Source organism: Mirounga angustirostris, unplaced genomic scaffold, assembly GCF_029215605.1.
Source record: "Mirounga angustirostris isolate CCGP_5_RB_7025 unplaced genomic scaffold, mMirAng1.0.hap1 SCAF_3, whole genome shotgun sequence".
In the NCBI taxonomy this organism is placed as follows: domain Eukaryota; kingdom Metazoa; phylum Chordata; class Mammalia; order Carnivora; family Phocidae; genus Mirounga; species Mirounga angustirostris.
This window is the reverse complement of record NW_026991711.1, coordinates 110,348,710-110,376,595: the sequence shown is the minus strand read 5'-3', so window position 1 is coordinate 110,376,595 and position 27,886 is coordinate 110,348,710. Positions and strand designations below refer to the sequence as shown.

At 35.6% G+C, this 27,886-nt stretch overlaps 1 protein-coding gene across 3 annotated transcripts in view; it reads right to left on the bottom strand.

The window, feature by feature from the left end:
* Window positions 1–27,886, bottom strand: part of ARHGAP15 (Rho GTPase activating protein 15) — a 600,173-nt gene that overhangs the window by 195,432 nt on the left and 376,855 nt on the right. For all 3 annotated transcript variants that reach the window (XM_045868934.1, XM_064586464.1, XM_054506238.2), the window contains one exon: window positions 26,655–26,753. In XM_045868934.1, coding sequence (XP_045724890.1) covers window positions 26,655–26,753 — 99 coding nt within the window. The remainder of the gene's footprint in view (window positions 1–26,654; window positions 26,754–27,886) is intronic.

Here is a 27,886-nt window from a genome sequence, read left to right as displayed (position 1 = left end):
TTTTTTTTAAGTTGGGTAATCAAAAACATTTGAAAGAGCAGTATGGGTTGGATATATTACGCTTGAGCAATTGGAAAACACTATACTGTTTAAACAAAGCAGCCTCATCCTAAATAATAACCCAGTTTTGTTCTGGGATAAAAGGAGGGAGGGCTGGGGATGGAGACAGGGAGTGTAACTCAGACCAGTGCCACCACTGTGGTTATAGAACTAAGTCACAGCAGAGAAACTGCTTTGTGGCTTAAGATAGAAACCAGAAAGTAAGAGGGAGTAAAGCAAAACATTAGATGCAATTTGAATCTAACTTGATACAACTTCCAAGCCCTTTGGATTCAGAGATATCAACACCATATATCTTGTGAAGGATAACAGTCTCTGGCATTAGGGCTCCTGCTTCAAATGGCTTATGCTGCCCTACTATCATACTTTCTAAATTACATAAATAGAGTGAAAATGACAAAGTACATATTAAAAAGGAGGGCATGACATTTTGCAAAATAATCTGGAACATATCAGTGAATTTTAGCAGTGATAAATTATATAGGTACAGTCTTGAAGTTGATTAGTCTTCCCCTGAATGCCTCACAGAGTGGCAAACCCAAAGTCCTAGGAATTATGACCCAAATTGCAATGATTCACGTGCCATCCTCTTTTTGCTCCAAGAACTTTGAAAGTCATGCCAAACCAAACCAATGTAAATTGGTGGATTTGGACATCCTTTTCATGACCACATTATCCTTGCTGAATTGGGAACTACTTATTTTGGAAATATAATTAGACCTCTTATGATTTTTAGATGTGCAATGTCTTCAAGGTACCCATGCTGTGCTTTGGTGAAGTTTGGAGAAAAATCACTTTGAAAGGTACTTCTTTCAAGAAAATACCATGACTGGATGCTGAGAAGAACTTTTCTTGTTAAGCTAAAAATACTTTGGGAACATGGTGAAACTAAGTCATTTTCATTTTTTTTTTTTTTTAACAAACTGGCATCAATGGCAGTAATGAAAAATTCTCTGAAGAAATCCATGTTCACTGAAAGGTCATTTATTTGTTCATCATCAGCTGACCATCTAAAGTTTCAAAATAGTGTTTACCATTGACAGAAATCACTGGGTATTGCTATAGGAGACTTTCAGAAGTCTCTCTCCTCTAGCCCCCACCTTTTCTTCTGAAGAAGCTTAGACTAGGATAGACACACAATTAGGAGTTATTAGACCAAATGGTGGTCTAAACCCAGTGGAAAGAATGCAGCTGTCATGAGTAATTCCCACTATAAATCTTAGACACTTTCCAAAAAGAAATCTAAGAGACCAGCACTGTTTCCAGAGTTGACTGGCTTATCTGCCAAAATACAGGCAGTTTTTAACAATGCAGATGAGCCTGTTAAAAATAGTTGCAAACTGTGGATTAGGTAGCATTCTTGGTAGCTTGAATGATGGGCAAACCACGAAGATGTAGAATTTGAGCCTGGTTGAGAGGTGTGCCCCAAAAGCTTGCTTGTTTTTCTGGAACATAACAAAATGCATCTGAACCCCTGGAGTCTGAATTGTGGGCTGGGAATTTTGCACAAACAACCCCTCTCCTGAGATTTACGGCACTTCCTAATTCCTAGGAGGCCAGAGCTACCGCAAGAAGAGTCATTCTCGCAATTCTTTGGTCTTCTGGCTTTTCCCTCTGGCAAAAACCAATGAGCATGGGAACACCCAAATGCCCCCAAAGAGCTGCACATTTCTTTTTTGGTCCTTCTGAAGGTTCTGCTTGAGTTTAGAGCTGAACATGAGGGGAAGTTAATGTGCCTTTCAGACCTATTCCTCCTCCCCTAAATTGAGTGTCTCCAACTTTCTATCACCAACTTATTTGTTCTCACACTTTAAATTCAATGACTGAGAGAATAGGATATAATCTGAAACTGTAAATTTAATTCCTACTCTGTCTCAGTGGCTGGTATTTATGCTGCATCTATTTGCTGGCTTTATTTAACTATTAATAACTTCTTGTGAGATGTCCATCCTTGAAGAATGATTAACTTAGGAAATACTTGACATGATTCTGATTGTCAAACAAGAAGATTTTTCTACATATTAACTTTATGACTTTATAATAACCATTTTGAATAGATTTTTTTTTACTATAGAGGCAAATATACTTCTTGGGCAAAAATGAAAATTAAACCACACAAAATATTATACAAAAATATTATATCTATCCCATCCTGCTCTCCAAAGATAATCATTGCTAACAATTCAGTTGTAGTTCTTTTTGTTGTTACTCATTTTATGCTAATGTGTCATATTTCTGTTTATTAATTTAATGTTGAATGGTATTTTTTGACTCCCTATTAGAAAAGATGAGTTTAGTGCATAGTTCCTATGTACTCTCTCTGTTCTTATTAGTTACGTTGGCTTATTTCTATTTCTTAAGTCAAATTACCTCTGTGCTATAGAAAAATAAGAAACAGTGCATTTCCTCTTCCTTCCCCTTCTCTCCCTCATAGTTCCAATTTTATCCTTTATGTTATTGCTTGTATTCTCAGAGTTTAGATTATTTTATTTTATTCTCTATAAATATTTTGTCACTTACCTATAATTCAATATTAACTGTTACTAAAAAAAAAAAAAAGGAGGGTGATTGAGTTCAACACTAAAATTTTGCTTCACAAAGGAGCTCTCCCAAAAGTCAAGGCCTGATGTGTTTTCTTTCATAGGTTCCTTCATTTCCTCAAATTAAGCACTGCCCAAAAGAACTTCCTGTGATGATGGAAATGTTCTATCTACCTGTTCAAGCCAGTTGCCCCCTGGCCACATTTGGCTGACTTCTGAGTGCTTGAAATGTGGTTAGTGCAATTGAATTTTTATTTTACTTAATTTTAAATAATGTAACTTTGTGACTACCATATTGGACAGTGCAACTCAAGGTCACAGTGAACTACTTGGGCTCCACCGTTACTCTCTCTTGGATTTATTTTTAAGAGTTTTGTTTTCATAAAAGTATGTGATTGGTAAATTTTTGTATTTCTTCCATCTCAATGACTGTTTTATTTTGCTTCATAATGAATTGTTGATTTAAATACTTGTTTGAGCCTCATAAACTTTTACTTTTCTAACTTGGAAAAAATGTTTCATTATTTTCTAGCATTTCTGCTGTTAAGTCTATTATTAAATTGATCATTGATGCTTTGTAGGTCAATTGCTTTTTCTCTCGGGATTTTTTTAAAAAGATTTTTCCCTTTAAACTTGTAGAAGTAAAATTTTATTCAGATGTGTCTACATCTAGACCCTTTCAATCAGAAAAGTTTCTTATATTATTTTCTTGATATATCCTTCCCTCTATTGTCTCTTTTCCATCTAAAACTACTTTAAGATGGATGCTGTTCCAATATCAGATTGCCCTTATGATTGAAAGAGCAAATTAATTAGAATATATGGTGGGTCATGGGTATTTTTGTATTTGCACACATCTTTTTTCTTCCAACTGGCTTCAATCTTATATGGGGAGACTAAATGAGGGTTTCTTGTAGGATGAAAGGGTGAGTAGACAATAAGCTAGTAGTTCTTCAATTACCAAAGGAGGGAGGACCTTATTTTGGATAAGGAATACTTGAACTGTCCTGCTCCTGGACAAAGCTCTCTAACTCTGTGTCTGAGTTACCTTATTCTCCACTGCCTTCTTCCTCAGATGCCAGCAGCCTCTCCTCTGTTTTTGTAGAACTTGTTCTCAGGCTCCAGCAGCTGCTGCAGGTGCTTGCTTGGTACAGGATACATAGAGAGGGGCCCAGGTCTCCCAGATATTAGATCTGATATGTAGTGAATCATTTATTTATTATCCTCTTGCCAATTTCTACTCTTTTTGTTCAACTCCAAGTTTAGATATTCTCTAGAACATCCCTGGAAAGAATTGTGCCTAATTATTGTGTCTGGGAATGGCGTTTCTTCTGCTCTAATTTCTCCACTTGTTTGATCCCATCTGCTTTCTGTCTTCCTGGAATTTCTATTTCTGGTCGGCTGATGGCACCTTTTTTGTTTTCGGCAACATTATTATTTTTTTCTTTTTCAACATATCTTTTCTATTATTTCATCAGGATTTTTTGAGGAAGAAGAATCAGACATGTTTTTTTCAGTATGCCAGCTTGTATGGGGCCCTGCATTGTTTTTCATAAAGATAGACTTTTTAATGCTGAAAACAAAAGTTTCATTAGATTGTGAAGATAACTGGCTGTATAATAATCTTCTCTGTTGGCATATGGGATATAAATAACCTGGGATTACATTATGAATATTTAAAATATTTACGTGTCTCTAATTCTAATATGGGGAAAATATGTTAATATAGGGTCCAGGATAAGTATACCCCTCATTTCCTCTTATTTCTCTCACTCCTGTCCTTTTTTTTTTTTGTATTTACAGAAATTCTATTATCACTAACGATTTCTCAAATGTTCCCCTTATTACTGTGATTGTTTTATTTTTTTCTCTTCCATTTGTTTCATGAGCCCTTTCTGCCCTTCCTTTTACATTTTCATCTCATTTTGATATTTTCTCTTACCTTCCTTGTATCTCTGCTATAAAATCTTATAGAGACAATTGTCACAGTAAGTTTTTCTTTTTAATATCATAACAAAATACTTACTTTTAATTAGTTTAATTTTGATTATTGAAGTATAGTTGACATACAATGTTATATTAATTTCAGGTGCACCACATAGTGATTTGACAAGTCTATACATTAACTTTTCTTCACTATGTTTGTTTGATTGATTTGGGTAACAGTCTTTTTCCAATGACTTATGTCTGAATGAAATGAGTTTTTCATCTACCAGATATTTTGGAGTAGATTCATCAGGAAAAGAAGAATTTTAGTCCTCTTAAGATATGAAAGCGATAAATATTTGTTGCTAAAATTTTTTAAGAAATGTTAGAGTGAAAAAGAGGTCACTAAGAGAAGGGTGCTTTTTTATTTCTGAGAAAACTGTTTACGACCTGTGATGCTGATAAATGTGACATTATTTTATATTGTTTATATAGCTAGTGTTTTAGATAAGGACCAAATTCCAGATTTAAATTAATGTCTTAAAACTAAAAGAGCACAAAGTAAATAATATATGGGACTAAGGACAAAATGGTATCAAACACAGAATTTTGGATCAGAGGGAGAGATGTTGGTTTTTCTTCAAAGACTATTCATTGAACACTTGTGTAGTTCGCATCATTATCAAATCCTACTCTCCCATCCACCGCCCCCGCAAACTCGCATCTGTTTAAGGTGTTATCCTAGGAAATAAAATTGTTAAGGATCGTAGACAAAAATAGTTACATATGGGGGCGCCTGGGTGGCTCAGTTGGTTAAGCGACTGCCTTCGGCTCAGGTCATGATCCTGGAGTCCCGGGATCGAGTCCCGCATCGGGCTCCCTGCTCGGCAGGGAGTCTGCTTCTCCCTCTGACCCTCCTCCCTCTCATGCTCTCTGTCTCTCATTATCTCTCAAATAAATAAATAAAAATCTTTAATAAAAAAATGGTTACATATGTATTTGTCATTCATTCATTCATTCATTCATATTTGCTATTTGCCCAGGCCTGACCTCTTAACCAGTTTTGTCCTATTTGAGCACCTGAGAAGATAAACTTAAAATTGGGAGAGGAAAAGGACAAAATATCCTGTGTTAAGAGCATTTACTAGTTGTGTTTCTTGGTAGTCCTGTATTGTACCATTTATACCTTAAAGAGATCTATGGCACTAGTATTTGTGGATGGTGGTGGGGGATGGCTGACTTTCTTACTTTTAAGTATTCTTATTTTTTAAAGATTTTATGTGTGTATGTATGTATGTAGAGAGCACAGCAGGGGGAGGGGCACAGGGAGAGAGAGAATCTCAAGCTGACTCTGTGCTGAGCTCAGAGCACCACCTCCCACAACCCGAGATCATGACCTGAGCAGAAACCAAGAGTCTGGCACTCAACCGACTGAGCCACCCAGGTGCCCCTCCTATTATTAAGTATTATTATTGTTATTTTTATATAGAGTTACATTGTTAGAAAAAAATTGGAAAACCATTTATTGAATTAGTTTCCCATCTCTCCAGTTCCTTTTAAGTCGGACATTGGACACTTTGAGTACAGGAGAATCACACTGAATTCTTTATATGTTATCAGAAACACAAAAGCCATCCTCTTCAATGTGCAAATCTCCTCAATGTACACTGTCTTTTTTCACTATTAGAATTTTCTCCTTATATTTCTCCTTAGTTCTTATCATAATATTTCACTGTGTCAGAATTGGAGATGCTCATCCATACCATCACAGTCCAGAAAAGTAGAGAGTAGTTTATAAAAAGTCCTGTGAAAACTCACATCAGTACTGAGGGCTAGATCTTGGTTTTCCATTCGCTGTAATTCTTTTTATGTATTAGGCTTATTTTTGCATATAACCTCTATACAGTTCATTCAGCTCATATTCCATTTAGATGTACCAGTGAGCCAAATGCCTTTAAAATCATGCTTTTAAATGTACAGAATACTAATTGATGGGCAAATAAGGATAAAAACAAAAGGAAAAGAAGTTACAACATGCTGGTGTGATACGGGTGGAATTTATTTGTGTACCCGCCTTAATACCTAGTAAAATGAAATGAGAGTCTAAGGATGGCATCCCATGTGTGGTTCCTCATGTCTTACACGTTGATCCTTACGTATCTGTCTAAACTCAGCTAAGAATTTGAGGCTTAACAATATGAAGCCTGTAGGATGGCAGACACAAATATGGTTTATAGAATTATATTGATCTTAGAATCATTCTGCAAATACCTCAAGGTAAGAAGGATCTCCGAAGAGACCTTGAATTTGCCTGTGAAGCTTCACTAGAAAACCCAATGTCCTTGATTTGACAAGACAAAAGGTAATGAACTGAAATGATTTCTGTAAACTAGAAAGCAAAGTACCTGGACATAGTCTTTGATAAATTCTCTTACATGTTTCTTTCTTTCTTTTCTTTACTTTCTCTCTTTTCTTAGTCTTGGAGACAAATATTGGCCAATGATTCTGATTATCATTAAGTGAGAGCTCTCGTCTTGAGGAAAAATTTCATGTGTCTGGAAGATATTGAAGTTGAATGTTGTGTTTGGGTTCATCGCATCTCATTCTCTGAGTTTCTTTTATGTTTGAGTTCCATTGTTATGTTCTGCTGTGATCGTGCTGATGTAAATAAATCATTTTTTGGTATTGTGACTTGCTCAGAGTGTTTCTTTGAAATAAATAGGAGTAATAAGAATGAACAGGCTAATTTGGTCAGCCATTATCATCTGGTAGTTTGCAAGCAAATGCACTAGCATAACGTGAATTTCAAACAGCCCTGGGTGTTCACCTCAGTGGGATCCGTGGAGCAGGTTTAATGAAAGAAAGCCAGTTTCCTGAAGGTGCCATTCCTAAGGAAAGCTTGGAGCTTAGGAAGGAATGATCTGTAGACTATGCCCTTGCATGCTTTTTCTTTTAAAAATTTCAGCAACAAACTCTCTCATAAGTTAAAGGCATGCACTAAAAGGCTTACCAACGCAAACAAGAAGAAAACACTGAAAAATGGCTCCTTTGGTGATGAAGTCAAAATAGTTACATAAAGTCTAGCCTCTAATCCCATTATACTTGAAATAGATATTGATTTAAAATTCATATATTTGCTCTCATTCTTTTCAATCCCCCCACCCCTATTTTTTTTAAACATCTAAACAAAGTGACCTCATTGTTTTCCATTGGACTTTTTTTAAAACATTGGCTGGGATGATTGAGATTCAGGAATGTGGGAAAATGGATTCCCAAACCACGTCCCTCCCCTTTCATTCTGAACTGTAATTTTTGGCTTGGCTTGAATCACAGTCATCGCATTTCAGCCTGAATCTCTCTGTAAAGTGATCTTTCTTAAACATTTCTCTCACTCATCAAGGGATCAGAAACAAAGCTGTTCTAGTCTTTCAGCAAAACACTTACAAGCAGCTTTTACCGAGAAGTTGCAAGAGCTAAATTTCCTCTAAAATTGTTTGAAAAGTGAACATTTTCAGTGCCTTGTTGTCCTTTTTGTGAATCTTGTCATCTGTATGCCATGAGCTCCAGCAGCTATTTTAATCTGTTTTTGTTTGCAATCCATTTGGTGTCCACCCAAGGAAATGCAGGTGATTCTAATTAACTTACTGCTGAAGATGTAGGAAAAAAGTATCTCAATTGTGTTGCACAGAATTATACACTTAAAACCTTTCTTCTATTATTTATAACATATTATTAATGAAAATGATTGTATGAATATGTTTACCACCTAATTCATTGCTGTTCACTTTTTTAAATCAATGAGGCTTACGGCACAGAAAAAAGCCACACACATACACAAATACACAGACACAATACAGACCCCAAGACTGCTTGCCAACTTTTATTTAACAAGAGTAGCAACTTAAAAATAACATTATTTTTACTTTGTGCAACATAGTTTAATATCTGAAATAACCCTGTTCCAATAAAAACCTATTGAAATACTCTCAGCCTAACTCTGCCCTGAAGGTAAAAGTGATTAATTGAAAGATTTTGGCAGATCTCTGCTCACCACCAGGGCAGTTTAATTTAGAACACATTCAACCATTTCTCAGTGTCTCTGTGTTGGTGGAGCATAACTTTTGATCTTCTTTGGGGAGGTGCCTCTAATTCAGACCCTTTAGCTAGCCACTTCCTGGAGGGTTTTGATGGCTTGCTTCTGCTAATCATTCAGGTGAGAGGGAGCCCTTCTGGCTGTGGCTTCTAACGTGGGGCAGGGAAGCAGAATTCCAGACACAAAGGCAAAATAGACTACAAACCTGTTTGAGTATATCTACCATTGGTAAATTTCCTTTTTAGATCACAGACAAACTTCTGAGAAATTCTGTTGCCATTAGACTCTTTTCTAGTTAAAGAAGAGGCTCCTGGCCATGACAGTGAATGAGATCGAAAATATTAAACTTCCTTTCCTCAGGAAATATCAATAAGCTTATTATTTTCTTTTTGATAATACAGGAGAGATTATCATGTGGGTATTGTTCATACTTCTGCTAAACAGAGAGATGGGGCTAGTACACAATCCTCCCTTTTTGGCAAATGGACCTGTGTTAAATTGTGGTTAAACAGAAGGAAAGACAAATTCCAATATACTCTGGATGGAAAGACCTTGAGTTGGGGAACTCCAACCTTGCATACCACTTAACACATATTGATTAGGCACTTATTATATTGAAAGAGTGTGCTAGGCACTGGAGTTATAGCAATGAACAGAGTACACAGTCCAAATATTATGGAGCTAGTATTGTTCTCAGGCACTAACGGTGAATCCTGCACACAAATTGATGAGTTAGTAAACAATGGTACCTGCAGTCTTTAATATTTTCACACATACAACACATCTGAGCAATACACCCAGGTTAGTATATGCTCTATAGCCAACTTTAGAAGGAAACAACATTATGATATATATTCAGTTTCACATTATATCCTCAAACAGTTAAGCAATGTTATATATATTATATATATGTTATGCAGTACTCTATATATAACTATAATATATGTTATATGTATTATATATATTATGCATTATACTATTAATAGTTATTATCTGTACAGTGGGATTATAAAAATGATTCTGGTTTATTTATTATTTTATATATTTCTGACTCTTTTGTATGTGTGCATATGTACACATATATACATATGTAAGAGTATGTATATTATTATAAACAAAAACCAATAATGGTATTTATTTCATTACCAAAATACCATGCCATAGATTACATTTCTTTGTTATGATATAGGTTTATGTTCCTATAGGTTCATTTGAAAAAGATTGAAAGATAAAACTATTGAGTGTCCTTGAATGCTCTATTGTGAATCTCTAATTTATCTGAAACATGCTTTAAGACCCATGATATCAGATTCCAAATCTTTATGAGACACAATAGAAATCTCAAAATTTAAGTATTTTACAAACTATTCTATTTTTGGACAAATCACACCCAGGTTTGGAAATACAAATGCAAGTTTTCTGGAATAGTGCCGAAAAGATATAATCATTTCCCCTAATTGTAAGCTCTAACTATCCCTGGACAATGTATACCATTGTCATTCATGACTGTAGGTCTTGTACAAAAAGAAATGCATAGATAAAGGCCCCCAGAGCTAGCACTGGGGTTGGCTTTTTAACTTCTACTATCACTCCATAAGTAGAAAGGTAAGGCAAGTTATCTTTTAGTGGCTTAGGAGAGACCTATCTCCTTTACTACTTGAGGGCTGTTAACCATCTAGTGAAGCATTGCACACACTCTAGTTACTCAAAACATTACTTGTTGACTTAAAAAAAAAAAAGACATTCCAATACCAATTGTTCCCTTATTTAAACTCATCTAGCGCTAGTATAATACAAACCAGATTTCCTGCTTCTGGAGAATTTTGTCACATAGGTCTACATAAAAAGTCTTATTGAAATATTTGTGTGTGTATATGCATATTTAGCATCTATCACTTTTTTCTGATCTGTTGTCACAGAAAGAAGGTATATTAAACTAAGACATGCTACATATGTTGATGTTCATTAATATAATATTTATTGAGTGTCTATCTCATATATGTAATTTTCTAAGTGGTAAGAAGCCAAGTTACAAATACATCTCATGTTTTCCATTGTATGAAATTTAAATAGTGTCCCAATTTCCCCATTTTCCCTAAGGGCCGGCAGATTTTGAATCTTAAGAATATTAGAAAATCCATGATGATTCACTCTAGCTGAGTCTTGAAGTGCTGCAGAAGTTAGAAATGAAAGATTATCAATTTGGAGACCTGGAATTTACACCATCCGTCCCCAAGGTTAGTCTTAACATTAATTACAAAGTCTATATTTAGGGTATCTTTTCAGGAGTTTGGGGATAAAGACGCTGCCCTAAAGTGTTCCTTTTATACAATTTTGCTTATGTCTAAAATTATGCAATTAGAATTTTATTCCTTTGTCTTGAAATCCCTTGGAAGGATTTCACATCAAACCTCACTAATCATGTGCACTTTAGTGTAGATTAATCTATTCGGTCTTGACCTGACAGCAGACTTCAGCTATAAGGACAGAAAGTACAACAAGACTTCACTTGTGTAGGGTATGGGACAGGCAGAGACAGAGGATAAGAAGAGGGCAAGTGTGATACACAATGGGAAAGAAACAGAAAGGGGAAGTGCGTGTCCCCTATTGGTTTCAAGTTAATCCAAGGTAGCTGTCATTATCCAAACGCTTACCCTGCCTGGATTTTCTATTTTCAGATATACCAGGATACAGGGAAATGGTACAAAATGGTCTTACCGTATTTAAAGATTTTGGGGAGGAAAGGAATATTTTTAGCCTGTCTAAACACATTTTATCCTTAAACATAACTTATTCTTATCATCATAATAATTTTCTATCATGCGAAAAGTGTAATAAATTATCTTTCTTCAGAGACAACATATACAATGATTTTTTCATGTAGGTGAGTATAATGCTCTAAACTGAGGCTCAAAGCTGAGCTTATATAAATCCATATAGGGCTTTGCTCTACAGACTGAAATTCTGTGAAGACATACATTGTTCATCCTTGGAATCATGAGATCTCTGCAAATCAGGCCTTTCTCTTTTCTGCCCCATGCCTGCAGAAAACACAGTCTTGGAGACTCCTCCCACCATGTCATTCCTCTTCACCGGCACTGTGTGTGGAGCTGCCTGTTTTAAAACACTGGCTCCATCCGAAACCTCTCAACCCTGTAGTGGCCTTAAGTCTCCCCAAGTTAACACAGCCTAAGGCTGATCAGCAGGAGACAAACAGCCCTGAACAATGGCAGCCTCATGAGGTCCTAGATTACGTAGTCTACTTCCAAGTTTTCAAACAAGCCTTAACAAAGACTATTAGACCCAGAAACAAATGCACTTCTATTAATTCATTGGCCATAATATCAAAAGGAAATAATGACCTTATTTTGCCAAAATTTAGGGCAAAGTGCGCTACAAGCAAACCCCTTAGAGAGGAGGAAGATACTAAGCTTGGGAACATAGCATGCTTTTAGAGGTGTCAGTATGACTCCTTTTGCCCTTCTTTGCCTTATCAAAAAGAACAAAGCAGAGTAAAACCCTTCTTCCCTGGTGCTTGGAAAAGACTCTAAAAGATCTCTGGAGACAAAGACATTTATTTAATGCTAAACCACTGTTACCTCTTAAAACAACTGTACTCAAGGTAACACTCAAAGGAGTTTTAAGGATGTCTGAACTTCAAGCTAAGATATAAATGATATTCCTGAGGCAGGTTTGCCAGGAGGAGGATGTTGGAGGTCAGACAGTGCTCAAGGGGACATTACGGAGTAATGTAGCAAAGAAGAAAGGAGCAAATGAGAACCCAAAAATACATCCTGATCTGTCCTGGAGTTGTCCTTATTCAGACCCATGTTTTTTCCCTGTGACAAATTTCACTAACAGGTTTGTAGTTGTCTTTTTACAGTTTCAGGATTTCAGACTCCTTCCAACTTTAACTCAACATTAGTTATAATATCCTGTTATAAATATGGAACTCAAATTCACTATTTGAAAATGTTCAACAAGTAAAAACCATTTCCTCTGCCCACCATGCTGTCAAATGGGACAATGACAATAAATGATTCAGGATTTTGAGTAGAAAGGTCTGTTTTCATTCTTATATGGCAGGTATGTTAGAAATAGTAAACAAGAGGAGACTTCAAACACCTTTAAAAGGGACGTTATTGTTCATAAAATAGAATTTCTGTGCAATCTCCAACAGTTTTAGTTAAACAGATAACACTAATTTTTTCTTTGTTTTGGTAATACAATTTGTAGGAGTTAATTTTAAGAATATGAAATTTTAAGAATTCTTTTAACTCTCTTTTATACAAAATATTACCATGCTGATTAATCCACAGGGTTAAATGCAATATTATCTTAAATATTGAAGTTTCCCATATTTTGTCCTGTAAAGACACAGGAAAATATGGCCAAATGATATTATTTTGACCTGTGATCCTTGTTTTGGATCCATGGTGATTCCTTTTTGCACATGGCACTCTAATTGTTCCTGCTGGCTCCTCGGGAATCCAAAGTCTCTAGAACTATTTTCAGCTAAGAAGAGTTGATTTGTAACATTAGTTTAATTTCTATCCTAATAACTTTCCCCTTTATGTGTCTTTTCTAGTAGTTTACCCAGTTAAAAAAAAATTATCTGCTCCTATCCATAAAAAGCTTGTGGAAAAAAAAGCCTTTCTGGTGGGAAAAGAATTTGAAAGGAAAACATGTACATACATATATCAGACCAAGAATTAAAAGATGAACATTATATATGAGGAAACATTATAAGAAGATTTCACTATATTACTTTTTCCAAGTCAGTGTTCCAAGCCAGTCTTGGATTATGTGTGAAAAGTAAGAACTCTATACTGTAACAGGTGCCGGCAGGAAACTCCCATTAAAGCTTATGAAAGTTATGCCTGTGAAGTCCTGGCATCTGAGAATGCATTATGCATCAGATTTTTCTCACTAGAAAAACAATATGAGTCTGTGACTACTTAACAGTATTCCCAGTCACTATTTTGTTAACATCATTCCTCGGTGATAACATCTTTGGTGACCTTGTGCTATATGTAAAGTATATATCAGCCTTCATTTCAACACTGAGAGCGTGCATTGTCTTCTATATATACCAATAGAGATGTAGGTCTACCATCTGTCTGTCCTAATCAGACCTAATCATAAACCTGAAAGCTTTTTTTTCCCTTTAGAGTCAATAGATTTATACTAATTAATCCATATTTCAAAGATTGGCTCTTCATGTGCAACATAGCAAATATTTATGAAATTTTACTGGAGTTCGGAATAGTCTATGGAATATCAGGTAGTAAGTAATATGGGTTTTAAATCTATGGTATTGACTCATGTTGGAAAGTCCTAGCATTATGTGTGGCGAATAGTGGGTGCTTAATAAATGTCATCTTTGTTTTCCTTATGTAAATCACCCCATATCTGTACGGCCACACCTTCAAAGACTAATGGTATAATTCTTTTTTTTTTAATTTTATTTTATTATGTTATGTTAATCACCATACAATACATCATTAGTTTTTGATGTGGTGATCCACGATTCATTGGTATAATTCTTTCAACATAAACTTGCTCACTTTAGAGTTAACAGGTAAACCTTTTCCTGTGATGAAGTTCACCTTTCTAGCCTATAAATTCTAGAGGTTAAAATATTTCTTTTACTGATATTTTCCTATTGGATATAACTGAATAAAAATTCTCTTTATTCTATAAATCCAACGCTTATAAGGAATTTGATTTAAGCCCAATGGGTAATTTGGATCTAAATCATTTATCAAATTAAAACCTGAGATAAAAATTTAGACAGGAGTGAATGTCAAACAAAGCCCAGGGAAAATGGCTATGAGCCTGTATATATCCAGATGTATATGTCCATATCTAGACTTGTAGCTACACTATGGATTAAATGTTACTAGCTTGCACTCGTATTTGTATATATAGTTTTAAATATGCTTTTCATGTATCAATAAATATATCTTTAGTAAAAAGTCTTCAGTTAGGGTAATATAGTTACCTTCCAGAACACACACACACACACACACACACACACACACACAGCACCAACCCAGGCAATCTGCCAAATGTGGTCGCTCTGAAAAGGGTTTTGCTTTAGGGCAATAGCAAACTAGCTCACCACCACGCTGCCCTGTCCACTCTTCAATTCTTTGCTGTATCCTGAACTTCCCCTCCTACAGTGAGGGAACATTTCTTCGGACTGTTTTATTGCCAATATATTTTTACTTTGTATGATGAAATGAAACAGGGGACTGGTTTCATTAGAAAGAGAGGTAAACAGAGCATTAATTAAATTAGCTGATGATACTAAATTGGGAGGAACTGTGGACATCTGTGAAGACAAAAGAATCATACAAATGGACTTAAGGAGTTTAGAAATATGAGCAGGAAATAATAAAAAGAGATTCCGCCTTAAATAATGCAAGCTAATACATTTGGGAAAAGATAATCAGAAACATGGCTATTCAGTGGATAGTAGATGCCTGGAAAGTGGTGATGGTGAAAGAGACCTAGAGGGTGATAATGGGAAAAATTATACACAAACTTACAGGGAAGTAGGCACAATGCCCAGAGGGTTACATATAAAAGAACATAATTTTTTGAACCAGAAAGATGATAGTCTTACTCTTATGGTACTATTAGATCTCAAAAGCATCAAATTTGGCTATAGTTCATTGAATCCCTCAGGTTCATGAAATAATTTAACACTATTTGTTGAGAGACTGGTTTCACCCTATGAAGGATGAGAAAGTCTGTTTTGTCTGAAACCTGTCCTGAACACCAGAGTCTTTGCTCTATTTCTGTCTTATCTTATTGTAGACTATTACTAATATGGTATATCATACAGATATGGATATAGATATTGATATTAGTGTAGATACATATTGGCTATGCTGCAAACAATCAAAAAAACTCCTTACTTTCACTTTTAAGGAGTTTCTCTTCCTTCTGGATAATATGACTTCAGGTTATGCTTCAAGAGCTATCTAAACACTATCTCTTCTATCAGTTCAATGAATCTTCAGTATATAGGATTTGATTCCATATATATATATATATATGGATAGATGGATGGAAAGGAATTTTGGATAATATCCATCTCTTCATCCATTTAATCATATATCATGAATTGAGCCCATACCATATGCCAGTTTTGGTATGCTAAGCACCGATGAGACAGAGATGAACCACACACAATCCCTAACTCTGGGACTCATACTCTAGATGGAGAAACAGGTAAAGACACCAGCCATCACACCCCCATGCAATAAGGGCTGTATTAGGGAGAGCAAAACTGTCCTTGGAACACTGCGGAGAGAAATCTTAATAATGTTCAAGAGACCATGGAGGGGTGGTTGAGGATATAAATCAAAGAATATTCCTTGAATAAGGGGACTCCTGTGCTATGCACAAGAAGATGAATATGAATTTGCCAGGTGGATGGGCAAAGAGAGGGTCCCTAGAAAGAAGGAACAGCACATGGAAAAATACAAACCTTTGGAAAAACTTGATGTAGTTGATATTCCTGGAACATAGGAAGCAGCTTATGAGAATATGAAACCTGGCCATAGACAGAGGTCATATGCTTACGGGGATAATTAGGATGGAATTTTTTTTATCCTGATGGAGAAAAGAAACCATTGGAGGGATATTCTAAGAAGGCATAACACAATTCTATTTGTGTTAAAGAAGAATGATATTGTCATTATTGAGAAGGTGGCCTGGGCAGAAAACAGAACAAAGACAATATCAATTAGGAGGTTTTTCTCAAAAGAAATTATGGGGTTCTAATCAAGGCCATAGCAGATGAAAAGATGAATCAAATTCAAGAGATAGTAAGAAAGGAGAGATTATTAGACTTGGTGAATAATGCTCTGTGTAAGTAGAGAGAACAGTCCAAAATATCCAACATATTTCCTTTTAGAAGAGTGGGGGGGGGGGCAAAAGAAAAGAGGAATGGGAAAAATAGGCCATGATGCCATTGACTGAGTTAAGGAATAAAGAGGGAGGAATAGATTTGTTAGGGAAAGTGATAAGTGCAGTTTGGAGAAGTTAAGTTTGAGATGCCAGAGGAAAATTCAAGAAGGGTTTTTCTTAGACCTCAGCTCTGAGAATAAGACATAGCTTGAGGAGTCATTCTGAAATAGGAACTCTGAAGTCATTAAAGAAATCACTGAAGGTTTTGGTATCATTGAGATTGCACTGAAAGAATGGATAGAGAAATTCCAGAGTCAAGAATTAAATCCAGAGGAAAACACACATTTCTTACGCTGTCAAACTCTGGGCTAAGGGCATGGACTCCAATATTATCCCATGCAATTTCAAATACAGATCAACAGCTGACATTTAAGATGAAAGGAAAGAAACCTTACTACAGTGATTACTATACTGTCTGCTAGGTGTTCCACTGCCTTGTAAGGAGACTAAAGAATTAAGTTAACACAAACAGTAAAAAATGCAAAACATAACAAGAAGATCATCATTTTTAAGACAAGAAAGTTAATCCTATTTTAATGGCACTTGCATATTCAAAGTCTTTAGAGAGCTTTTGATAGTGTCAGCAGAGTTTAACTTTTCCGTCATAAAGTAAATTTGGAGAAAATGAAATCAATATCCAATAGCAAAATCATGTCAGAATTTAGAGTGTTGGTATCTTGTCTTCATTAGCTTCCAATTGACAAGTCTGTGTAGTTGACCATATATATCTTACTTCAGATTCTTTGACAGACTCAACTCAAGAACTTATCATCAAAATAAAAATTTCCTCAGATTTATGTAAAAAAAAAAAACACTGAATCAAGAAGATGAGTTGTTCACAGGGAAGTAAATGAACACTCAGAACAGCAACAGCTTGCTATTCCAAGTCTGAATTAGAGGAAAAGATATGGTGCGCTACTTTCTGTGTGGTTATGAGATCCGAGCCTACTCCTGACTATTCTCAGGCATGTCACTTATAAGTCATAGTTGCCACTCAATTACTTGATTCAAAACAGCAGGCCATTGGTGTTGCAACAATATCTAATGGGATATCACTTCCTCTGATGAAAATGAGTAAAGAATTAGCTGCTGCATGGCACACTTAAATGTAGTATCCAAAAACCGATGAACATAAAATCTTTAAGGAAACATACCTTCAAATGTTTAGTGTAGCTGGGTATAGATAGAAAATAATATCATTTAGAATGACATAATATACAATTATCAGAGTGGTTTACATGTTTAGAAAATAGATTGGGAAACCATGCAAATCATACAGCTATCTTCAACCAACGACATGGTCATTGATTTTTTTTTAAGTTTCAACGATATGCAGGTGTAACAATGGTGTGTAACTTTCCATGAAGATTTAAGCAAGGTTGAATGCAATTTATCCGTTCATTCATCATTTATTGAAAATCCATTATGTGCCAGGTACTGTGAAGAGTTAAAAATAAATCCACGCTCTCTACATGAAGTAGCACATGATGGACTGAGGGTAATATTTTAAATATTTTTCTTCTGTAAGCTGTGCTTTCACTCTAAATCTCAGGACATTCTTATTTCCTTAAAAATTGTGTGATTTGACATTTTGGGTCTACAGTCTACTATAAGCTCAAGAACTCTTACAGCAGTATCATTTTAGAGTTATTTTGGTTTTGCAGTTTTTCCTCTCAAAGTGTTCTGCCCCCGATTTTTTTTTTGTCTGAACTGAAAATAGAAAGTGGCTTGAAAATTATAAAATTCGACAAAAAGGTGTAAAACTAGCAAGGAAAAGATTATTTGAACCCAAGAAAACACACACTTTTAATTCCACAGACTGTAAGATAACCTTTCACAGAATTTAGAAGAATCACTAAGACAAAAAACCTTTTCAGGGGATGAGTAAATTACTCCAAAACATCCTACAGAGGAAAATGAGCCATGTTCAATTATATGGACCCATGCAACTACTTCTGGAATCTGTATGTCTTTTTTAATTTATATGTAGATCAATGATTAATGCTTAAGTTGCACACTTCATTTGAGAGTGTGAAAATTCCTTGGAAAAAGAAATTCTTTTCTAGACATTTTAAAAGGGAACCTTATTTATTAGGAAACCCACAAAAGAGTATAATAGTTTGTTCTCATTCACAGCTTCCTGAATTAACTTAAGATTTCTTAATTATCACAAATTTTTAAGCTCTAGTGAAATGTTTATAAAAATATAATGTATAGATTCTTGTTCAACCAAAAAACAACAGATTATTTCACAAAACAAAATGACACTCTGGGAGAGCTTTGATACATTTTTTGATTATTTTTTTAATCAGTTGGTTCACATTATGCAACAAGAATTTTTTAAGATTCTATTTAAAAACTACAAATCCAGTTTTGAATCCCAGGGCAACAAATATTTGAAAATCTTTGTCTGCCTTATTATTATTATTATTATTATTGTGCCTTTTTATTGAAAACCTGAAAGCTTTCCAAATGCATGTGATTTTTTTTTTTTTCAAATTTTGTAAACATTTGCTTCCAGGCTAAAACATCCTGCCAACTTTCAGCCAAGATTATTTTTATGGTTGAACTATTAACTTCTGAATATGGGGGCTTATAATAGAAAAACTCCCAGACCCAGAACTCTCATCATATAAATGACACTGCTATAGGATATTTAGACTATTACATCTCGACATGAGGAGGTGTTGCATTATTTAAATCCTCCATTCACACAATAAGAGACTAATTTCCTAAGGTATTAATTTTGGCTCTGTTTCCTTCCAACTGACTCGAAGGGAAAGTATGGTAAGAACCTAAACTTTAACATGGGGGTGGAACCGGGTGGGGGTGGAGGTTGGAAATTGGACTCAGGCTTTATCTGGGAAGAGATATTATTTATTCTCATGCATTCTGGACGCAAAAGTGTGGGAATATCCACTGACTGATTTGACCAGAGCCACATTGCTGGATACATTAGATAGCCTTACTGGTTATTGAACTGCACATTTATTCCTCCATTAACTTCTGTTATGTTTAAGCCCTCTTTCTGATAATAAGACTGTTGTGTATTGCGAGATGTAGATAAACTCCATGAAATGTCACTAATAAGTACAGTGACTTAATTCCCAACCGTGGGCGCACAGAATTTGTGAACATTCAGGGTAAGCTTGCCATTCAACAGCAAGATCTTACAAGTATTTTCTTAAGTGGGAATAAGTTTCTCTGGAACAGAGAAGCGGGTCTCAGGTAACTATGGTCGACTTGGTAACTCGTTCAATCACCGTCTTCTCTTCATTACGGGACCTTGCAAGAGTGCCCTTTCATCCACATTTGTTTTCTTAATTGCAAAATGCAGCTTTTTTTCTCTCTCTCCACCTTGTCATCTCTGATTTCTTTTGGTTGTCTTTTCCCAGTTTCTCTTTTATACTCTTGCTGGCTGTTTCCTGTTTACTCTTTTTTGATTTTGTCTTCCCCTCTAGCCCTGAATGTGGCTTTCTTGCAGACACAGAGGCCCCAGCACGACTACCCCAAAGAGCCAATTCCAATTCCAACTTGGACCCAGCACAACACTAAAGCTGTCAGGAAAGTGGCTGTCGTTGGGGTTGCACCAAAACAAAACAAAACACAAAACACAAAAACACGAAACTGGACTTAATTTTAACTCACAAATAAAACCCACGGAAAATTCGCGGCAAACTTGTACGGAGCTTCTTTGAGGATCAGCTCTTTTGTAATTGCATGTGGATGCCTAACTTTAGGCATGAAAAGCAAGCACTTAAAAAAAAAAAAAAAGCAACACATAGGCCAGTGCCCTCAGAAACATTTTTGTTCAGTCCACAAATATTCTCTGGGGAAAAAGAAAAAGCGCTTATCTTGAACTCTTGATTTTTTTTTTTGAGCATGTAATTTTTATCAGTTTGTTTTGTTTTTGTTACTTTTTTTTTTTCACTCACTGCTTATAAAACTAGCAAGCAGAAGTCTCTCTGGAACAAGATAGAATCATAAAAGTTTTCAAGAATCTCGTCACAAACTAAACAGTACAAATTGCACATTCCTCATGGAAGTATCAGCCTTTCGTGCGTGCCTGGATCCAACTATAATAGATTATCCCAAAGTGGGAAAGAATGAACAGTACAAAATTAGCAGAACTGGGAGCAGAGCTTGTATCGTGAAGGCAATTTGATCTGTACTTTAGGGGTCTGGATTCTCAGGCATTGGGAAAAGACTATGTAAAGTTTTATTTTTGCAAGTGAACACTTGCTAAGATCCCAAGAGGCAGACTGATGCACTGAATCAAGTATCAGGAAAATTATATTCACAAGGACAATGCTTGGTATGTCTTAGCATAATAGCTATACTACAATCATGTCTGTTATTTGTATAATAAATACATATATGTATATACCTTACCTAATATGCAAATGTCACACGCACACACACACACACACATAGTAAATATCCATGTATTTATTTTATGTATTTAAAGATCCATGTATTTATGTATATTCGATGTTCTGAATTTTTAGGAGTCAGATAAGCATATCCCTGAGTAAGTATATAACTCTACCTTCGTATAATATTAACGATTATGTCTAAATATCCCCACATTGGAGAAATAGATTTCATTTATAATGCCATGGGCTTGTTGATGTGACGTTCTCTCAAACTTCATGTAATAGCAGAGGAATTACCAAAAAGAAATAGTTAAGGTATAATAATAATTTTAGTCATTCTTTTTCCAAGTTGCTATAATCTACCCAAAGATAACTAATTGTTCAAAGTAAACATTCCACTCTGACCACAAAAGGAATCCATTACACAAACATATAATTCACAGTCATTTTTAGTGGGTTGTAAACAGTTTGGAATGAGCATAAAATGGGACAAAAATCAAAGTGAGCATTTTGAAATGAAAAAGTGTTTGCTACAAAGGTCAGTCCCTTTGCTTGGCAAACTATGTAGAAAAGCCTGGGAAAGTGCTGATCACACAGGCAATGAGGGAATTTTAAAGCCAACAGCCTCCTTGTTTCTTTAAACAGACATCGGAACCTATAACTGGATCCTGTCAAACAAATGACAGCAAAAAAAATATAACAGCTGCTAAGAAGTCAAGTTGAGAGATAAAGTTTTCGAGGCTGAGGACCTTCTCAGAAGTAGACTAAAGGTCTTTCTTAAATCTTTAAAGCAAGGTTATGTATCCCAGGGTGGATTTTGGGCACCAAGTCAAAAATGTAACTTTGTGTATCATTCTTGTCATAGTATTTTGTGTTCCAGAATAAAGAAAGAGGACAAACTTGGTGATTAGCATCTGCCGAGAGTAGCTTATAGCTGGAGTCATCAAATGGTATCATTTATTTTTAATTGTGGTTAAAAAAAAACCCACATAATATAAAGTTTACCATCTTAGCCATTTTTAAATGTACAGTTAGGTAGTGTTAAGTACATTCACGTCATTTGCGACCGATCTCCAGGTGTCATTTTAATGCTGGTAAGTGGTCTGGGGGCATACTGACTAGGACTGAGGCTCATGGAGGAAGAATGTGTTGTTAAACCATATTCCAAAGGATGAATTCCTGTCCAAATGAAACTGACCCTTTTAAACGGTCTTATTCCCTTATAGACAAACATATATTAGTTACATAAAAATGTATTTAGAATAGAAATATGACTATTCATTTAGTTAACTCCATTATATATGAAAGAAGTCTTTGGGAAAGTCTGATATTGTTGGGTGGAGAAAGGACTGTCTTTTGGATATCTCACATGAAGTGACTCCTCATATTGAATTGGTAAGATACGTCAGGAAAATAACCTGGGAAATAAGATGAATTAAACTTCTGCTTTCAGCAGAAGGCTGAAGCCAGACAAATATGTGTTTATTATTCAGGGTTTATTATGTCATTTAAAATATATTTAATCGTATATTTAGTATTAAGTACTATTTCATAATATATTTAGTATATTGGATATATTTAAGGTATACATGATGATTTGCTGTGATTACTACAGTCAAGCTAGTTAACATATCATCTCCTCCCATATCTACTAATTTGTGTGTGTGGGTGATGAGAACACCTGCAACCTACTGTCTTAGAGTAACTATAGTCATCATGCCTGTACATTAGATATCTAGATTTGTTCAGCCTATATAACTGCAATTTTCTGCCCTTTCACCAATATCTCTCCTTTCCCCCCACTCCCTATTATGTGATTTTTAAGCAAACAAACTCCCCTTACCTTAAAAAAGAATATTATACGGTTTATTTTCACTTCTAGTACCTGTTCTTTTCTTTCATAACACTCATAATAGTTTGGTACTCAGCGAATTGTCTTTATGCTTAATGTATATTCCCTCTATATTCTCAACTGGTAGCATGGAGAATGACACATGGGTAGGCACTGAAGAGATACTTGTTGCTGGAATACAATAAACACTTGGTATGTGTTACATCATTCACCCAAAATTTACCGAGTGCTTACAGTGTGTCAGGTACTGGGTAAGGCTCTTTCCCAGGATGCACCTTCACAGAGTAATCAGCCAGTTACATTTTTTACATAAAAAGAACTACAGGTTAAGGTCTTAATACCAATTGCATCAGTGTAGACTACATACTTTGTTTAAGTCACATCTCCTAAGCCCTTGTCTTCTGAGCGATACAGCTCACCTTATTTTTAAGTATTTTTAAGTAAGCAATTTCTATACACTTTGAGGTCATCCTAAACTACACAAAGTATTCTATAAGTAGTGAAAAGTGGAATTCTCACTGCTTAGATCTACATACTACCAGTATGTCACAACGCCTCCTTCTGCATGCTTGTTTTGTTGGACCCAAAGAAAAGTACCAGATGACCTCAGGCTTTGGGTCACTTTATCATATGTATTGAGCATTAGCTGAACAATGATTCGATATTTGTACGGAAACTGCTTTGGAAGAAAAAACATAAACTGAGTTTTTCTTTGGTTGCTTAACTCTACTCATGCTCTACAACTGTAAAGGCAATACAAGCGTGAATGAAACCCTTGGAAGAGCTTTAAAGACTAACATGCTCCTTTACAGTTTCCCTCCAAGTTTTGTGTATGTTCTCTAGGCTGAGCAGACAATGTCAGAAACCACAGAAAGAACTTTAATCTGGTTAGAATAGTTGGTGAGAGGGAGAATGCTCTGGTGGTTTAAGGGAATAAAGGAAACCAAATCAAGATAAGAAAACACACTAAACAAGTTATTCGCTAAATTGGTTTACATTCGGCTCACTAATAGATTTTCTTCTAGGCATGTCTGTGAGATGCAAAATTTTTAAAATGTGACTAATATCACTTTACTAGGGTTGATTAAAGAATGCAACTATGCCAAGCACTGGGTAGATTTTCCCTGGTAGACTACAGGAGCATGAACAATTTGGTTCTGTCGATTGCAAGCCAGTAAGACAAATAACTGAATGAATGAATGAATGAATGAATGAATGAATGAATGAATGAATCAGTCAATGAATCAATGAATTAATCAATCAATGGTGAGATCTGCCTTCCTGAGACTGTTTCATTCAAAATCAACCATGTGAGAAGTATTACAAAAATACAGCTACAATTTATAGATGATTCTTTTGTAAAGGTGGGGGAAATAATCTGAAGAGAAAAAGAAAGGAAACAAATCTTTTTATAACACTCTGTGTACTGCATTTGTGAGTTTTGAGGCCATTTCCCTAAGACTGTGGGAGTAAACACACAATTTTCATTAAATGTGCCTTTCCCATAACTGGTCCATAAGCATTTCCCATGACTCTGCCGTTGAGTATCTTGGCTGAAGGAGGATCTGGCCATTAGAAGGAGGGCTCTAGATATGCTGAGTCCCAGCCGTGCTGAGAGACTTGGCACCTTTATATGCTACTTCCTAATACCAACCCCAGCATAAAATGTCATCAGAAGCCTGCATAAACATTGGACTTAGATTCACATAAATTATTTCTGTCCTAAGGTGCTTTCTGCCAGAATTTAGTAAAAACAACACTTTGAGTAAATAGAATTGGCGTATAAATGTAAGAATATTAATCCAACAAAATGCTCATAGAAAAATATAATCAAAAGTACACATTCGTAAATCTTGCAATGATGTGAGAGGTTTATCTTGTGCCTCTGAGTTTTTATTGAATATTTCCATAGAGTTCCTTTAAGCTGACACTGCCAAAGTGCTTTGAATTATCAGTTGCTTTGTGGAATTATAAAGTCTTTGAGTTTCATTAAAATGCTTAGGAGTCATTTTAATAATCATATGTGTGATTAGCGCCTGTTTAGTGCTGGATCCACAAATTCATTTTAAAAGTAAACATTGGGACAATGAAATATAATGCCAGATATGATTGCTGCTGTCAGCAAAAACATTGTCTTATTTTATTAAAAATCGCCAACAAAATGCCGTGAACAGAAGATACAGTTTCTATTTATAGATATTTTCTACTCTACTGTATTATGGTATCTGCACACCACCAGGCTATATCTAGCGGAGTTTTCATTTTGCCTCGGGTGTGTACATAAATAGAGAGGTACAGAGTCTTTTTATTACATGTGAGCACATCTTATTATGTACAGCTCCCCCAAAGTCCTATTCGGATATTTGCTCTAATATAATAGTGCTCACACCGTCGGTGCTGAGTATTTATAAGTGGATGAAGATTTCCTGAAAATAATGATAATTTAGCTATTGGCAATAATAACATTATAACATTCTCAGTGATCCATTTTGGCTTTAAGTACTTATTAAATAATATTTATTCCAAAATTATGAACTTATAAAATTAAACGAGATTGCAACATGCAATAAAAACACATTTCTCTCTAAACTCCAATTGACTCCATTTCTCACAGATACCTCTCCTTGTGTTCATTCTGCTTTTACTGTTTTCTACCCTCTGTGAGTTCTCAGCTCTTCTCTCTGATGTGTTGATATGCTTTCCCCCAAAGCCACTCTCTTTTTCTACTTTCCCTACCCACTCGTCCCCTTCTTGTTATTCTCTCATTCCCTACTGATATGGGAATAATAGGATCCCAAGGCTGTCCTTACAGTATAATTAAAGTATGAATTTCCAGGAGTTGGAAATTGCAGGCCATTTTTATTATGCTTCTATAATAAAGCCAGGTAACACTGAGAGAATTAAAATGGCTTTTTCCTAGTAGATAACTTGGTAAAGATTTTTTTCCCCTTGGTTCTATTGTTTTAAGAGACTGGGAGCTGAAAATGGGAATAGATACACCAATTCTTTTTCTGAAAACACCTCTATCTTTTACATGATATATATCCCCCTAGATCCTGGGAATATGTTGTAAACTTGTAACAGATGGTGATGAAGCTTCACATTTTTATACAATACACTTTTTGAGATTCTGCATCTACTGTATGTATCTTCCAGGGAAAATGACCTTGAATGAATGAAGTCATAGTCTGAGGGAAAAACACCCCACAGATAGACCAGCAAAGAAATGATGAGTCAATGGGTTTTGGTTTGTTCCCCGTGGTAAGATGAAATAATTTCCGATGAAAAACAGAATACTGGAATATAGGAATCAAAGGTCGTCTTGACACTAGAGGTGTATCCGTTAATTGTTCCGGGAGAACCAGTTAGCCATATTCTATATTGAACAGAAACACATGGAAGACGGGATATCACTGTTTGTGAGTAGGAATGCTATTTGCTTCACTTGGGTAATGTTGGGGGCTTACCAAAAATTGTTCTGGCACAACATCTACCAACATGAATGTTAGGAGGGTTCTAACACTGTGAGTGCTGATATTTTATGAATGTTTTATCACTGGCTTGAAAACAAGAGGTTTGCAATTGAATCAACAGCATGTCAGACAGACAAAATATTAAAAAAAAAAAATTAGTGGGAATTACTGATGTCCCTATTGTAAAAACAAACTGAAGTTAATAAGAAACTTGATCCTCTTAACCGATTAACAAAAGTCAAGTTTTAATTGCATGGTTTCCTAGACAAATCAAAGAGTGCTGTTAACTTGAGCATTGGTTGTTTAGAGGGTGCGCTAATGGGGGAAATTGCTGCATATTCAGTTACCCACCTCTTTTTTCGACAGCTTCAATGCATTGCTTTACAAACCGTGGAACTGTGGAATTTTCACGTTCACACACTGTGTGCAGATGAGAGCCAAAAATTTGATCTGCAAAAGAAACAAAGATGAGCTTCATTAAAATCCAAGATTGCGTTGTTCTTTAATTTGATTCTGTTTCCATACCCACTGCGTGCTGAAATCTGTGTCTTGCATAGGAATTGATTTTTTGCTTTAATTCCAAGGGGTCTATTGCAGAGATACAAAGGCCATAAGTCCCTCCTTTATAGAAGAGGACCCTGGGCCCAGAGAAAGAAAGCTAACACTCCGCCATCGATTAGGCTGGGATGACAGGGCATAACTTTGTTGTTTATAAAATAGTGACAAGGAATTAAGAAAACTTCTACAAAGTAATTAATCTTAATGAATTGGTATCTTCAGTGTTTTAGAAGAAATTTGTCAATGATCACCAAAATTATAATTTTATCAGTATATTTAGAAGATTCGTTCAGTGGGTCAATGATCTTTGAAGAGGCAAGTTCCAGATTTACTTTGAAGTGGATTTCTTAACATCTCTCCTGCCTTGAATGCCCTTCCTCGACATCTAAGTGTCCCCTTCCCTTTATAGCTCAGCTCTGACCACACTTTCTCCACAAACTCTTTTCTTCTTATCTCAGTGTTGTGTCTCCTTTAATATCAGTTCTTTGGAATACCAGTTCCTCGGGATGTTAATAGGCAATTTGGGGGGGAAAGGCCTATGATCAAAATGGTTTAGCAATGTTGGGTTAAACAAAGTTAAACAGGTTTCTTTCATGTGTATTCTTACAGCTTGTGACATGCCATTCTGCACTGGGAATCCCCACAAAGGGCTGGAGGATGCACTATTTCCCAAACTTATTTGAGTAAGATCCTTTTATTTCAAACGGCATCCCTCCAGACTAAGGCTTCTGAGAACACACTCTGAAATCCTAGCCTGGTCTTCTCATTGGGAACATGATTTATCCTACCTTGCATTGTGTATTTACATTTATAATAGATGGAATGTATTTTCTCAAAGCAGATTTGGAGTGCCTACAGGCTCTATGTGTTTGTATGGTCACCAGGGCTTAGCACAGACTCTGGCCTACAGGATTTGCTCATAGATATTTTTTATTGCAGTAAAATATACATAACATACAACTTACCATTGTAACCATTTTTACATGGACAGTTGAGTGGCATTAAGCGCATTCTTTTTTTAAAAA